The sequence below is a fragment of the Camelina sativa genome, chromosome 6 (assembly GCF_030686135.1).
Source record: "Camelina sativa cultivar CO46 ecotype springtype chromosome 6, ASM3068613v1".
Lineage (NCBI taxonomy): Eukaryota > Viridiplantae > Streptophyta > Magnoliopsida > Brassicales > Brassicaceae > Camelina > Camelina sativa.
Window position 1 is genome coordinate 1,855,970 of NC_141885.1, and position 15,383 is coordinate 1,871,352.

The 15,383-nt window shown below is 45.0% G+C and overlaps 2 protein-coding genes across 2 annotated transcripts; one reads left to right on the plus strand and one right to left on the minus strand.

Annotated features, from left to right (window-relative positions):
• Window positions 1–858: 858 nt before the first annotated feature.
• On the minus strand, window positions 859–1,633 carry LOC104790096 (disease resistance protein RBA1-like). Its single transcript, XM_010515793.3, has 3 exons — window positions 1,419–1,633; window positions 1,100–1,345; window positions 859–1,018 (listed from the first exon to the last, which is right to left on the minus strand). The coding sequence occupies exons 1-3, from the start codon at window positions 1,631–1,633 to the stop codon at window positions 859–861; spliced, it is 621 nt and encodes a 206-aa protein (XP_010514095.2).
• Window positions 1,634–2,720: 1,087 nt separating this feature from the next.
• LOC147942132 (uncharacterized) lies at window positions 2,721–6,274 on the plus strand. The gene is made up of 2 exons (XM_087455932.1): window positions 2,721–5,228; window positions 5,303–6,274. Exons 1-2 carry the CDS (start codon window positions 2,721–2,723, stop codon window positions 5,987–5,989), a joined length of 3,195 nt encoding a protein of 1,064 aa, XP_087312058.1. The 3' UTR covers window positions 5,990–6,274.
• The last annotated feature ends 9,109 nt before the right edge of the window (window positions 6,275–15,383 follow it).

Consider the following 15,383-nt stretch of genomic DNA (forward strand, 5'->3'; position numbering starts at 1 on the left):
TGTGACAATTTGTTATACTTTGGGTATTTGTAACAAATATATTATTACCGGTTTTAATAATTGCACCACTGTAAATATGTTACTAAATAACATTAAGAAGGGTGCAGCCCCCGACTCTAGACATGTGCCAGGGGTGCAAATGTAGAGGGCCTAATTATTTTTGTTTTTTTAAGTAAGAAAATAGGGTCTAAAATTTTTTTTTCCCACAAAAACATAGAGATCAGGGTCCATTTTCTTTTGTGAGCTCAGGGACTTAAATATTCTTGAGCCGGGCCTCGGTGTCAAGAGAATTGCAATGGTATAAAAAGTTAAGTGTGCAAGTGATGTTGGAACTTCGATACGGAATGACATCAGGGCAAAGTCTTTATGCGGCAAAGTCTTTTTCGACGCATCAGCATATATGACCAAAGTGTAGTTAAAACATAAATAAATAACTAATAAGGATGACCAAACCTGACAAATAAAAGTATTAGAAAAATATTCCATTAAGTTTTCAGAGGATTTCACAAAGACACCACCAAACCAAAATAGTCACATATCCAAAACAGAGGCTCGGAAGATTGATTAGTCATCTTTTTGATTACCGTTGGATCTCTCAAGTATGCTGTCGTCAGTGAATAATATAACACAAACTTAGAAAAGAATAATGAGGAATTGTAACAAATAAAGAATTAATGATTTGTTGTTTGTTGAGGAATTGTAACAAATAAAGAATTAATGATTTGTTGGGAAACAGAGAATTAATTGATTAATCTGAATTTGTTAAAAATAAATAAGCAACATATAAAGAATATTAAAGTACCCTTCAATAAATAAATTAAAAACACAACTTTTGGTTCTGCTTAACATTGTCTAACGTCATAATTTTTTGGTTCTGCTTCTCTTGAAACCAGGAAGCTCAAATTTGCAATCTTTCCTCTTCTTTTTCCCAAAATGTTTCTCTTCTTCATCAAGTCCAGTTGCTGCTACAACACTCTGAACGGCCGTAACAACATCCTTGACAAAATCGGCTTCAGAGCTGCCAAAAACAAAGTATACATTCTTTCATACAAGAAGAAGAAGATTAAGGATTTAGTAAGTGGTGAATGTAAAGTAGTACCTCTGGTCTCCCAACGATAAACCCATCTTGTCAGAGATACACTCCAAGGCTTCCTTCCATTTCTTGATCTGATCTCCACTTGAAACCTTCGCGAGCGTCCAGAAGTTGTCACCAAACTCACCTGTCTGTTTTCTAACCTCCTCTGCCTTCACCTTGTAGAAGATTGGAATGATTTGGAGGTTTCTTTTATCGGCAAGTTTCTTCATCTTCACCAACTCATCCATACACCAGCTCGACTCGGTGTATCTGAAATCAAGACGAGAGTGATTACAATTCTTGAATCTTCTGGATAATGTGAAAGAATGCATAGAATACAAACCTGGTAGAGAAGATGGCAAGCGCGATCCTCGACTCTTGGATTCGAAGAAAGAGATTTTTAAGGTCTTTGCCTCTCTGTTCGTATTTGTCTACGAAGAAGTTGATCTCATTCCTTTCAAAAGCATCGACGAGGTGGCTCACGAAGCTGTAACGCAGTTGCTCTCCCCTGTAGTTCAAAAACACTTGATGCGCTTGAGTGGGAGAGAAGATTGCCATTGTTCGGAGGTACCTGTGAAATTAAAAGCACATGCGTTGTTGCTATTTAAACACCAAAAAGTGTCTAAATATGAGTCAGCAGAAATTACATTACACCTACGATAACAAATTTATTATATGGAAGAAGAGCATTACTTATAATTAAATAAAACATACAATATATTAAATACCGAGTATTGTTTGTACCGGGCATTGCACAACACTAAATAAATATCAATTTTAGGGGGAAAGAGTGAAGTTTGTTCTTTATTAACGCTACGAATGTGAGGTCGTCACTAAAACGAGTCAAGATCGTGCTCGTCAGTTCACAGGAGAACTGACAAGTGAGTCACGACGAGCTCGGAAGCTAACAGGAAATTATACAGAGAATAACAAGAGTTTTTAGACGCAAAGTATTGCTCTCGGGGTATTGTACGCGAGTCCTCCTCCTTTCTCCAGTGAGTACTGTTTCTTTATATAGTGGACTGTAGACCGAGGGTCTTCTAGGGTTCCCATCGTGAATTCCCGAGATTGCCCTTTACGGATTATTAATGACTTGCATCCAATTTTGTCGGGCCGGAATCGCGGAATTCGTCTTGTTGGGCCGAGTGGCATATTGGGGCGCAGCCCATGTCCAACAATAGTCCCCCCCTAGTCCGGAGAGCGTCAGTTTTTCTGCGATCGGCGGGCATGCTTGATTTATTTGTAATATGCCTGCTCGGCGCAGATCGTCCCAGATTGCTTCTGGGAAATGAAATTGCTACAGTGATTCTTCTACAATCTCTTTTGTAATTTCTTCTGTAATTTCCAGATTCATTTTTCGAGAGACACTGGGAAAAATCCTTTGGTCTTTATTCTGAATGCGGTTTTCAATGATATCCCCGAAAAAGAGAAGAGAGTCGCGGATTGAGATGATGGATTTGACAGTAATTTTTCCATTTTATTTACTTATTTATGTCTCCTCGTCTTCTCCTTTTTCTTCACTTCCTCCTCTCCATAAAAAGGTAATTTTCTCTCTCTACTCTTTACTTTAGTGTTTGTGCTTTCTTCTCTCTCTAGTTTTCTCTCTTTGGTTTGGTTGTAAATTCCAAAACCTTGCACATCATTGATGGTCGGCGATCGGCGAGATCCTACGGCTGGAGATCGGCGCGACCACGACGGTGCCGATCTGGATGATGGTCGTCGCGGGGGCTCGAGCTTGAGTGGGTTGCATCGATTTGGTTTGGAGGAATCGGGGGCAGATCGGTCGAGCGATTTGAGTGAGATCGGCGGCTTTCCGGCCAGAGCGCCTGGATCGTGCGAGCTCGGCGGTCTCTTGGCTGCTCAGCTCGGCGAGGCTGAGGTCGGCGGTATCTCGGCTATTCGGCTCGGCGGGGTTGAGGTCGGTGGCCCTCCGGCTAGAGCGCTGGGATCAGGCGAGATCGGCGGTCTCTTGGCTGCTCGGCTCGGCGAGGCTGAGGTCGGCGGTCTCTCGGCTACTCGGCTCGGCGGGGTTGAGATCGGCAATTTGGATGAGAATCATGAGTATAGAGTCGAAAATCAGTCCATCGGGTTTGAGATCGGCGGAGCAGTTGAGACGGAAGATCAGCGAAGGGGTGTGAACGAGATCGGCACATCTCTTGAGCTCACCTTTGGTGACACTAGTCGCACCGGCGGTCGGCGTATTAGCCTCGAGGATGATCGTTGTGAGATTAACGATGTCGAGATTGGTCAGTCTCGTTTGGCATCGAGAGGTTTGCATAGAGATGCAGAAGGTGAGATCGGCGACATTGGTTCTAGTCATGTTGAGCTCGGCATAGGGACTCCCGGAGGTCAACTTGATGGTTTCGGTAATGGTCATCGTGAGAAAGATATCGACTCTGATGATGGCGATCACGATCTTATGATGGGGGCTCGCGAGGTCGGCTCGCTTTGCAGGAAGGTTGGCCGACCTTCTACAAGTTCTCGTGTTCCCACACGTGCGCGTGGTAAGACTCTTGCGGGGATCCGACGCGCTTTCACGAGGGAATCTGGTACCGGCTATAAGAATGCTTTCGATGACGTTGGTGTTGACATTGGAGCAGAGTGTGGAGATTTTGACAGTTTGGCCAACGACTACGATTTTGCTGATATTCTCGAATTCAGCGAAGATAGCGACAATGGTTCTGGTGGGAGTCCTATGGACGTTGTCCCGGCCGAGGATACTGGTCCTCGTTCAGCTGTTTTGGGTCTTAGTGCTGCATCGATTGGTGCCAGTCTTTCAGCCGGTCCGGCCGATCACGGTCCTTCGTTGTGCACATCGGATACTATTGCCGAGATGATGCGGTGGTGTAAGATGCCCGAGGGTTTGGTTTTTCGATCTCCTGAACCCCGCGAGCGTCCTTGGACGCCTCCAGCAGGTTTTATTACCCTCTATGAGCATTATTTTACTGATTGCGGTCTATGGTTTCCTCTGCCGGAGTTTTTGACGCGTTACTGCGCGAGGCGTAAGATAGCTATCTCCCAGCTTTCTGTGGGGGGTATCCGCAACGCAGCTGGTTTGGCGATACTGGGTACCGATTGTGGCGTAGAGGTTGATGTACATTTCCTTGAGGAGGCTACCAGGTTTACGAAAGTTAGAGGTAGTCCGGGGTACTTTTATACTAGTGCTAAATCGGGTTATCAGATCGTCACCGGAGCTGAGAAGAAGATTCGTCATTGGCAGCGTTATTTTTTCTTTGTCAAGCTTGATGAGACTTCGGTTGACAACCTCGATATGTTTTACGCTACTGAGTGGAATATGGTTCCCGGTAGCTTTGCTGTTTCTTATCCTTACTTGTTGATTTTCTTTGATTGGCTTCTAACACTTATCTTGTTTTTGTTGTTACTTGCAGAGCCTGTCGTTCGCTTGCGTGCTCATCCTCCAGGTTTTTTCGACAATCTCAGGAAGATCAGAGAGAGAGGGGCGATTGATTGGCCTTTGATTACTCAGAGATCTCGTGAGTTTCCTGCTTATTCTGTTGTATCGATTGTTGCTCTCCTCGGTGGTTATTGGGTCGTCACACTTTTGTTTTCCTTTTTAGGTCTACCGCGCTTAGGGATGGGAAAAGTTAACACTCGACTTTCTCGATACGCCGATCAGTTCAAGAAGGCCGTTGATGCTGGATCTTCTTCGCGCGCTGCCGACACTGAAGTCGTTGACCCGTCAGCCGGCGGAGATGTCGATCTGCGAGTTGCAGGAGATTTGAGATCGGCAGAGGTAGCCGCTACCCGCGCCGACAAAAGAGCTGCCAAGGTTCCTGCTGTCGTTCCGCGTGCGCAGAAGTCGCGTGGCGAGGCTTCTGATGCCCTAGCGATCGTCGCCGCTGATTCTGGACGTCCTACTCCATCAAGGAAGAGAGCTTCTCATGGTGAGGTGGTTGCTCCCGAGCCCGAATCGTCCAAGAGATCTAGGAGGGATGGCATACCGCACGACACTACTGAGATTGATGATTCGTTCTCCTTTTCTTACAAGACAAAGGATGAGTTGTTTATCAACAACGCTACTGCTTGCGGTGAGCTTGCTAGCAAGGTTCGCGGCTCCTTCGACCCGCTTCTTTCTGTGGGTTCTCTCTATGATCCCGAGCTGTATCGGTCGTGGGCTCGGAAACACTTCCAGGTTGGTATTTCTCTCTATGTTCTTGATTGGCTTTTCCCAATTACTATCTTGATTCTTTATTTCTTGTGTTTCAGGATGGTGGTGGCGTGAATCGTATGGTCGTCTCGTACGAGCGTCGCATTGCCGAGCTGGAGAAGCAACTTGCTGATTCTCGTACCTCTGAACCATCGAGGAGATCGGCTGAGGAGCTTCGTCAGGATCTCGATAAAGAGCGAGGGGTTTCTGCTGTTCTTACGAAGCAAACTGCCGGTTTCAGGAAGCAAGTGGCCGATCTCAAGGCTTCTCTTAATGCTTCCCGCTCTCGTCTTGAGCAGTTTGAGGTTGATCACGCGTTTCAAAAGGCGCAGTTGCAGCAGCTGCAAGCAGAGCGGCATGGCATCGATGTCGAGGCTGCCGGCTACAAGTCTCGTATTGAGAGGATGAGGAGGCATATTATTGACAACAGAGCGGCGCAGGAGTCTCTTCTGACTTTGAGCCAGGTGAGCGGCACCTATGATTGTCTTCAGGAGCTGGTGAAGAGTGGTACGGTCATTCCGTCGAAGACTTTGCTCGGCTTGGAGGCTGACGTGAAGATGTGGGATGACAAGGTTCTTGGTTTCGATATTGCCGATGTTTTGGACAGCGACCTCGAGGCTCTTCCAGAGACCGCGATCGTTCCTACGAACCTTCAGGCGGTGGAGGTTCCCGTGGTTGTAGGAGAGGAGGTCGTCATGGCAGGGGCACCTGCGGGCTCGGGCGCTCAGGTTGCTGCCGAGCAGTGACTTGCTTTTGTCTTGTTTCATTAGAACCTATTCCCGTTTTGTAGCGGATATTGGGCCGTTTAGGCGATATATTTTCTTTTCGGGACCTTGCATTATCGTTGGATTGACCGGATATTGGGCCGTTTAGGCGTTGTACTTTTCCTTTTTGGAACTTTGCTATGTTTTATCCTCTCGTTTTTTGACATGCGTTGATCGTTTGATGGATGTGGTCTTCGAGGGTCACTGTATTGGCCACTTCACCTTGAAAATTGTATCTTTTGTTCTATAAGTTGCTCCTCAAATGCTCGTTTCTTGCCATTCCGCTTTTCCAACCATTTCTCTCCTTTTTTAAGAAGAAAAAGAAAATCACTCTTTTGGTTTTGAGCGGTTTGAGGTTGGCATTATGCCTGTAACTACGAGAGCGGCCTGGCTAAGGAGAGCGCGAGAGCGGCTTGCTGCGAGATCGGATGATGTAATTCGTTCCGAGCTCGAGTTTTATCGTGCTTGGATCCAGAGGTTGAGAGCCTACACCCTAGCTTTGCGCCGTAAGTTCGAGCTATGCTTCCAGTTTGATCGTGTGGATGGGACTGTTGCGTATCTCGAAACTATGATCGAAGAGGGGTTCTTCGTTCCGAAATGGAGATGGGATCGTTTGCTGGAGGAGCGTTCTCGTCGTGAAGCGGCAGTGATTGCAGTGGAGATTCCTGATCTCGAAGAGGGTGATCTTGAACCTCTTAACACTAGACCTTTCGAAAGTAATGCGGAGATCGATGCTTGCCGAACTCGGATCGACGTATTGCGTCGTTACATTATTCAGCTAGAGCGCACAGACCATATCTTTGTTGAGGGCAACCGTGCTGAAGGAATCTGCACGTACCTTGAGAGCATAGCTGCTAGAGGTGTGGACGTTCCACTGGACGATGCTTCGTCTTCTAGTGGTAATAACGTTTCAGGTTTCCGGAATTCCATGAACGGGGGATGGGGGTGCCATCCAAGGTGAGGAGCTCGTAGACGCCGGGAGTGACAACCTTGGAGATCAGGTATGGGCCTTCTCAGTGGGCGCCCATTTTACCGGCATTGAGCTCGGCAGTGTTTTCAAAGACTTTCCTGAGGACGAGATCACCTTCATCGAAGTGGCGAGGCCTGACTTTCTTGTTATAGAACTTCGCCGCTTGTTGCTGATAGTTCTGGATTCGGATGAGTGCTCTGCCGCGCTCGTCTTCGAGAGTATCTAGAAGATCGAGCATCATTTCTGTGTTCAGAGCAGGGTTATGGACGAGCATAGAGCGTCGCAGGGATGGCACGCTAATTTCCTCTGGTGCAAGTGCCTCCATTCCGTGCGCAAGGGAGAACGGGGTCCGTCCTGTAGATCGGCGGGGGGAGGTACGGTGCGACCATAAGACACCATCGAGCTCGTCAGCCCAGAGACCTTTCTTATCCTCAAGTCGTTTTTTGAGTCCGTCAATGATTGTCTTGTTGGTCGCTTCGGCTTGTCCATTTCCCTGCGGGTAGCGAGGAGTAGACTTGCTCAGGCGAATTCTCCATTTCGCGCAAAAGCCTTCGAATTGTAGTGAGGTAAACTGCGCGCCGTTGTCAGTGACGATCTCGTACGGGAGTCCGTGTCGACATATAATGTTTTTCCATACGAACTTTTGGACTTGCTCAGTTCCGATTTTGGCAAAGGCTTCTGCTTCGACCCACTTAGTGAAATAATCCGTCATAATCAGGATGTATTTCTTCTGACGAGAAACGGGGAGTGGTCCGACGATATCCATTGCCCACCTCATGAAGGGGTACGGCGGCGTTGTTGTCCTTAGGATCTCGGTCGGCGCGTGGATGATGGGAGCGTGGCGCTGACATTTTTCGCACTTTGCGACAAATTTCTCGCAATCATCGTTCATGGTAGGCCAATAATGACCATTGTTGCGTATGCGCATTGCGAGCGCGCGAGCCCCAGAATGATTGCCACCGGAACCCTCGTGGACTTCTCTCATTACGTCATCGACTTCTTTGGGACCGACGCAGGTCAAGAGTGCGCCAGATGCAGTCCAGCGAAAAACGTTACCATCCAAGAGAGTGTAATGTGCGCAGCGGGCCCGAAGGCGCCGAGCTTCCCATTTGTCGGACGGAGCAATGCCATCGGCGATGTAGGAACGGATATCTGCTTGCCAGTCATATGATCGTTCTTTTGGTTCGGAACTGGTCTGCCCTTGATTGACGGACTCGTGCTCGGCAGATGCTTGTCCTGTTTCTCGTTCGGCAGATATTCGTTCGGTGGATCCTCGTTCGGCAGCTATTTGTTCGTTGGATATCAGCTCGGTGGATTCTTGTTCGGCGGACTCTGATTCTTCAGCTATTTGTTTGTTGGATATCAGCTCGGTGGATTCTTGTTCGGTCGTGCTTTTAACAGAAGTCGATGGCGCACCGGCCGATGGTTCAGAGATACGCAATGTTAGCACGGGAGGACCCTCACCTGTTCTTTGTTTCTTTGAGGATGGCATGTTGATGCTCGCATCCTCCATAACCTTTTTTGTTTTTAAAATCTTCAGCAATGGGATCGATGTTCGTTGGGAGATTGATGCTCGGCTGATCAATACTCTCGACAGGAATGATTTGACGGAGGTCGGGGTCGGATGTTGAAGCGAGGATGGCCAGGGCGTCAGCTGGAGCATTGTCGCTACGAGAGATTTTCGTCAATTCAAACGACTCAAATGAGCCGGACAGTTCCTGGACAACCTTAAGGTAAGCGTCCATTCGGTCGTTCCTGCATTCGTAATCGCCGCTGAACTGGTGAGTTACTAGTTGCGAGTCGCAAAAAACTTGTAACTTCTTAACCCCGATTCCACCTGCCAATCTCATTCCTGCGATCAGGGCTTCATACTCGGCCTCGTTGTTTGAGGCAGCGAAGGCGAGCAGGAATGATTGTTCGAGTACTTGTCCTGTCGGCGAAACGAGATGTATTTCGATCCCAGAGCCGTGTCGGGAAGAAGCACCATCGACGTGTAACGACCATTTCTCTGCGCGTGGAGCCCCTGATTCTAGTTCAGGGGAGAGCTCAACCAAAAAATCTGCGAGTACTTGAGATTTCGCACAAGTGCGATTCTTGTATTCGATATCATATTCGCTTAATTCCACTGCCCATTTGGCCAGGCGACCTGATTGACTCGGACTGTGCAGGATGGTCCTCAACGGCTGGTTAGTTAAGACTTCAACAGTGTGAGATTGGAAGTATGGACGTAGCTTCCTAGCCGAGATAACTACGGCGTAGGCGAGCTTCTCCAAGGTTGGATATCGGATCTCAGCTCCATCGAGACTTTTACTCACATAGAAAATGGGATGCTGATCTCCCCTGTCCTCTTTAATGAGTACACCACTAACCGTCGAGCTGGAGACAGCGATGTATAGGTAAAGCGTTTCCCCCTGATCAGGTTTAGCTAGGACTGGAGGAGTAGCGAGATAGTTTTTGAGCTCCTGGAAGGCAGACTCACACTTATCATCCCACTCAAACTTTTTGTTGCTGCGAAGCAGCTGGTAAAACGGTAGACACTTATCGGTAGATCGTGAGATAAATCGATTGAGGGCGGCGATTCGCCCAGTAAGTCGTTGAACTTCTCGAGTATTTCTTGGAGATGGTAGGTTGGTAAGCGCCGAAATCTGTTTCGGGTTAGCTTCGATACCCCTCTTGGTGACGAGGTATCCTAGGAACTCTCCAGAAGTTACGCCGAACGAGCACTTAGCTGGATTCAGCTTCATGTTATATCGGTTGAGAACTTCAAAGCACTTAGCGAGATGTGAAACGTGGTCGGCAGCGTGAGTTGATTTCACCAGCATATCATCGATGTACACTTCCATTGTTCGGCCGAGCTGGTCGGCAAACATCCGGTTGACAAGGCGTTGGTAGGTCGCACCAGCATTCTTCAGGCCAAACGGCATAACCTTGTAGCAGTAAGTGCCTTGATCGGTGATAAAGGCCGTCTTTTCTTGATCGTTTTGATGCATCATTATCTGGTTGTACCCGGAGTATGCGTCCATGAACGATAGAAGCTCGTTCCCCGCGGTCGCTTCGACCAGTTGGTCGATTCTTGGTAGAGGAAAGCTGTCCTTTGGGCATGACTTGTTAAGATCGGTAAAATCGACGCACACCCGCCACTTGCCGTTCTTTTTCTTCACAACTACTGGGTTACTTAACCAGTCGGGGTGCTTGACTTCTCTGATGGACCCAGCCGTGAGTAGTTTTTTGATCTCTTCATTAACGGCGGCCGTACGCTCTAGTCCGAGTTTTCTTCGCTTTTGCTTGACCGGTTTAAACGTTGGATCCACATTGAGTTCGTGACATGTTATGGTGGGATCGATTCCGGTCATACTGCTCATGCTCCATGCAAAGGTTTCGACGTTTTGGGACAGAAACTTTACGAGCTCGTCCTTGATAGTCTGCGGCAGGTCGGCACCGATCCCTACGCAACGAGTCGCGTCGGACGGGTCGATGTTTACCTGGATGATTAGCTCGGTGTTGGGACGGACGCGACCATCTGGCTGCTCGGCAGGGTCTGAGATTGCGAAGGTGCGGGCACTACGCTGTTGTCGTTCGATGATGAAGCAAGTTCTGGCGATCAACGGGTCCCCTCGTAGCTTGAATATTCCTCTTGAGGTTGGAAACTTTACGCACTGATGGTACGTCGACGCCACAGCTTTCATCTTATGCAACCATGGAGTCCCCAGGATGACGTTGTAGACGATTGGTTTATCGATGATGGCAAAATTGATTCAGTGCATCGTTCCGCCTACGTAGACTGGTAGCATGATCGTACCAACTGTCATAACGGTGTCGCCGTCAAAGCCTGTGAGGGGTTGGACGTCATGATCGGCCGTTCGCAGGTCTACCTCCATCTGAATTAGTACGTCTTTGAAAATGACGTTTACCGAGCTGCCAGTATCAATCAAGATTTTGGTGACTATGCTTTCACCAATTGTCATCTCGACTACGAGGGGGTCGTTGTGCGGCCCAGCTAGGCCTGATGTATCGTCTTCTGTGAATGTGATCGGCTCATAGGTTGTGGTTGGCGGTGTACTTTGAGCCATCCAGTCCCGCTTCACTTCTAGTCCCCGCCGATAAGCTTTGATGGAACGCACCGAGTCTCGGCAAGTCGTTAGGCTGCCCATAATCATATTAATTCTTCGGCGCGGAGCTGGGGCATTTGGGTCGTCGGCCGGCTCGGGGTTCCTTTTAAGGGTTGGTGCTGGGGGCGGTGGCAGGGGTAGGCCCCTTGTGCTGTGCTGTGGCGCGGGAGCTGTGCTATACTGCCTACTGGGGTTCTCGTTCTCAGGGTTAAAAAATTGATTATCTCTGTGGGCCGTTGTTAGTCGCCGCTCGTGTTCGACGTCAATGTGGCCTCCCTTGAATTTATCCAGCAGTATTTGCTGGAGGGTGCGGCATTCTTCAGTGGTATGCCCTACTCGTTTATGGTAGTTGCAGTACTTCTTTCCACCCTTACCCGATGGGTCCCGGACCCATTTATTATTCCAGGGTTTCGATGATGACGCCTGGGGGTCCTGATCGCTAACAGCAAACGCTTGAGCTTTCTTTGCTTTTTCCAGCTTATCAGCGTATTCCTTGTCGAAGTGCTGACGAGGCTCATGATGGTCGTCCTGCGCCTTTTCCTTTCCTTTGGCCGATTTTGAGGTTGGCGGTTCTGGCAATGGTCGGTTTGCTCTCGATGCGCTTTCTTCGTCTAGCTCGATGTACCTGTTGGCGCGGTGTAACGCGTCGTCCAGGGATAGGGGCTCGTGGATGATGATGTCTTCCCGAAATCGGGAACCGTGAGTAAGAGCATTACGGAGAGCTGAGATTGCTGTGTCGTCGGCGATCGAGAGTTTCGAGACTATTCTTTTGAATCTCTCCATGAATTCCCGGAGTGACTCGTTGTTTTGTTGAATCATGTTCCAGAGGTCGGCATTCGAGGCACCTCGAATCATGAACGTGGAATGGTGTTGTAGGAAAGCGGTTGTTAGCTCGTGATAGCTTCCGATCGAGTTCGGCGGGAGTCGGGAGAACCATCCTGGGGAGAGCGGCAGCGCACGTGAGGGCGGCGCTGAGGAGAGCGGTGGCGTCAGTTACCAGCTGGTCGGTGACAGGTCCGGGTCCGGCTGCAGCAGTTGTAAGAGGCTCGAAGGGCGCGTCGGGCGCTGGCGGAGGTGGCGTGCTCGGCGAGGGGCCTTCGGCTGAGACGGTTGAAGAAGGTAGAGGTGGTACGGTTCGTGCTCTCGTTCGCCCCCATCGCTGCTCCGTTAGTTGCTCCGTCGGTTGCTCCGTTGCTTCGTTGAGATCGTCGCTAGGGTTCGTCATGAATCTTGAAATTTCGAGGAAGTGAGGACCGTCGGTATTGATTCGTCAAAAAAAAGTGTTCTACTCTTGCCCCACGGTGGGCGCCAATTGTTTGTACCGGGATTGCACAACACTAAATAAATATCGATTTTAGGGGGAAAGAGTGAAGTTTGTTCTTTATTAACGCTAGGAATGTGAGGTCGTCACTAAAACGAGTCAAGATCGTGCTCGTCAGTTCACAGGAGAACTGACAAGTGAGTCACGACGAGCTCGGAAGCTAACAGGAAATTATACAGAGAATAACAAGAGTTTTTAGACGCAAAGTATTGCTCTCGGGGTATTGTACGCGAGTCCTCCTCCTTTCTCCAGTGAGTACTGTTTCTTTATATAGTGGACTGTAGACCGAGGGTCTTCTAGGGTTCCCATCGTGAATTCCCGAGATTGCCCTTTACGAATTATTAATGACTTGCATCCAATTTTATGGGGTCGGAATCGCGGAATTTGTCTTATTGGGCCGAGTGGCATATTGGGGCGCAGCCCATGTCCAACAAGTATGGTATCTATATATAATAAATTTACGAATGTTATATACGGTATGAATAGATCATGCATCACTTATAACAGCTCGGGTCCCACACGTTACTACGTTAGCAATTGTCTTACTTTACATATATATATATTTTTTTTGTCGACATCTTTATCTATATTTTAAGAAGAAAAAAAATATTACTTTTATTATCCGGAACTCATCGTCTTGGATTCATCTCAAGCATACATTATTATTATTATTTTTTCAAGTATACATTATTACATTAGTCGTCACCGTCTACTCGTAGTTTACTGTCACACTCTTATTTTACTTTAACCAGAATTTGAAAATCTAATTTATAAGACTTTTTTAGTTTTTAACTTTTCTAAACCTGTAAGTAAACTAGGAGAGTACTCACATTGAAAAGTATTTATATACACTTATTTAAATAATGTTGTTAAAAATTTAACTCTACTATCATATGATATATTACAAAAAATCTTATTTTATTTTAATTAATTTAATAACTAACAAAATAAAAACTTATTTTACTTTATTAAATAATAATAAAATATTAAAATTATTTAATAAAATTGTTTAACATATTCTATTTCTTGTTTCAAAAAATCTTAGCAAACAACAACAAACTATTTAGAACAATTATAAAATTTCTTTTATTTACAAAACTAAGATTAAATATTTGCATGCCTAAATTGTATAATAATGATATATATATATATATATATAAACTAAGATACAATATTGCTTATAATTTTAAAAAATAGAATATTCTATCTAATTTATTAAATATTTTTTTGGCACTAAAAATCGACGCAATGACATCATATCAAAATTTAAGGAACCAAAAATGTTATATTTTATTCAATATAGTATATACAACTAAAAATTCTAAAATTTGAATCGAGATTTCTAAATACGACACTTCAATACGGATTTTGTTTTGTTTTCTGGTTTTTACCAAATTTATATAATTCACGAATTATAATATTGTATCATGTACCGAATAAGGGTTGAAATCAGAGTATGAAAGTAAGTATATTAAATGTAAAACATTATAAAATGTATAGAGTAAATCAAATAAAATTTCTACTATTATTTTATAACTAACAAATTAAAGTAAAGTTTACGCAAACATTTTTCAGTTGTACAACATTGGTAACTATGTAGTATAACATTGATTTGGTAACTCATATTATATTTTTTGTAAAATAAATAATAAATTCAACTAATAGCATTTTTTTTGAATGTTTGCACTAAATTAAAATTAATTCAAAATTCCATTGGATAAGTCTAATAAGTATTAATTTCATATATGCAATGGAGTGTTAATGCATTAATTTTTTTAACTAAATGGTTTTATTAAATGTGACATGCTGACATGTCATCACTTGAAGAGCTCTCTTTCAAATTTTATATAAGTTTTTTTAATCAAAAGAGTCTCTTCAAAATCCGCTTCTTTGGTATTTTTTTCTAGTTAAAAATAATTATTATTATAGAAATTTTAATACTAGTAAAATTAGTTGAAAGATGATGATTTCTCAATCTTTGGAAAAATCCCTTTATCTTTAAATGATTGGAAAACAACAACAACTTAAGAGGGTGTTATTGGATTCTAATTTATTAAAATTTTGAAGAGTTTATCAAAATCATCAAAAGTGAATAAATATATGATTTTAAAGAATTTTTAGAGAAGTTTCTATAGTTTTGTTGATTATTCGACCGAGGTTCCACCAACGAATCAAGTCCCTCCGAAAGTTCACCGACAACGCCTTCCCGCTGCGTACGTCTCGTAGGCTTTTCAATCCTTGGAACAGACGTGGCGTTGTGTTGGTCCGGACTAGGCCAAGTACCATTCCACGTGTCCGAATATGCAAAAATACTTTTTATTATTACTTTAGTACATTGTTACATTTAAAAACAAAATATCAAATAAAACAGTTAGATCCATTTCGAAGAAAACATGTTAAAAGGGTATAGGGTTTTGCAAAACAGCATGAAAACATCCTATCCGGTTTGTATCCAGTTTCTTATCTGCCTAAACCCACCCATCTCTTAGTCTTCCCTACAAGATAAAATATTATCACGAGTAATTTTAGATTACTTAGTGAGTTGAATAACCCTCTAACATGCATTATCTCCATTCATCTACCCGTGAGATCAAGTAAACATAACACACAATGCGGAAAGTCGGAAACGTTAAACAAGCAGCAAGCAACACACAAGAATAAACTAGAAACAATCAAGCAGACTTGATTAATCTAGACACCTATTCATATTTGGCATCCACGCCACATCACCCCCATCCACCAATGGGTAGAGACTAGAGAATGTCAGTAGTGCATTAACACTAATTAGTGTATTCATGGAAGGATCACTACATTAAATAATTAGGAAACTAGGTTAATTAATTAGGTTATCATTCTATTCTCTATATAAACGCATAATAGTATATAAGTTATTATAATTTTTTATGAGTCATCAATAGACTTGTTACCAGCAAAAACTCTCACAACCCATAGAAAAAAAACATCAAACGCAAACTA

Bases quoted from the DNA above. Each gene is read 5' to 3' on its own strand.
- LOC147942132 (XM_087455932.1), top strand. From the start codon at position 2,721: ATGGTCGGCGATCGGCGAGATCCTACGGCTGGAGATCGGCGCGACCAC. The intron at 5,229-5,302 runs GTTGGTATTTCT...CTTGTGTTTCAG, and splicing joins GGGCTCGGAAACACTTCCAG to GATGGTGGTGGCGTGAATCG.
- LOC104790096 (XM_010515793.3), bottom strand. From the start codon at position 1,633: ATGGCAATCTTCTCTCCCACTCAAGCGCATCAAGTGTTTTTGAACTAC. The intron at 1,346-1,418 runs GTTTGTATTCTA...TCTTGATTTCAG, and splicing joins CTTGCCATCTTCTCTACCAG to ATACACCGAGTCGAGCTGGT. The intron at 1,019-1,099 runs GTACTACTTTAC...TGTTTTTGGCAG, and splicing joins TTATCGTTGGGAGACCAGAG to CTCTGAAGCCGATTTTGTCA.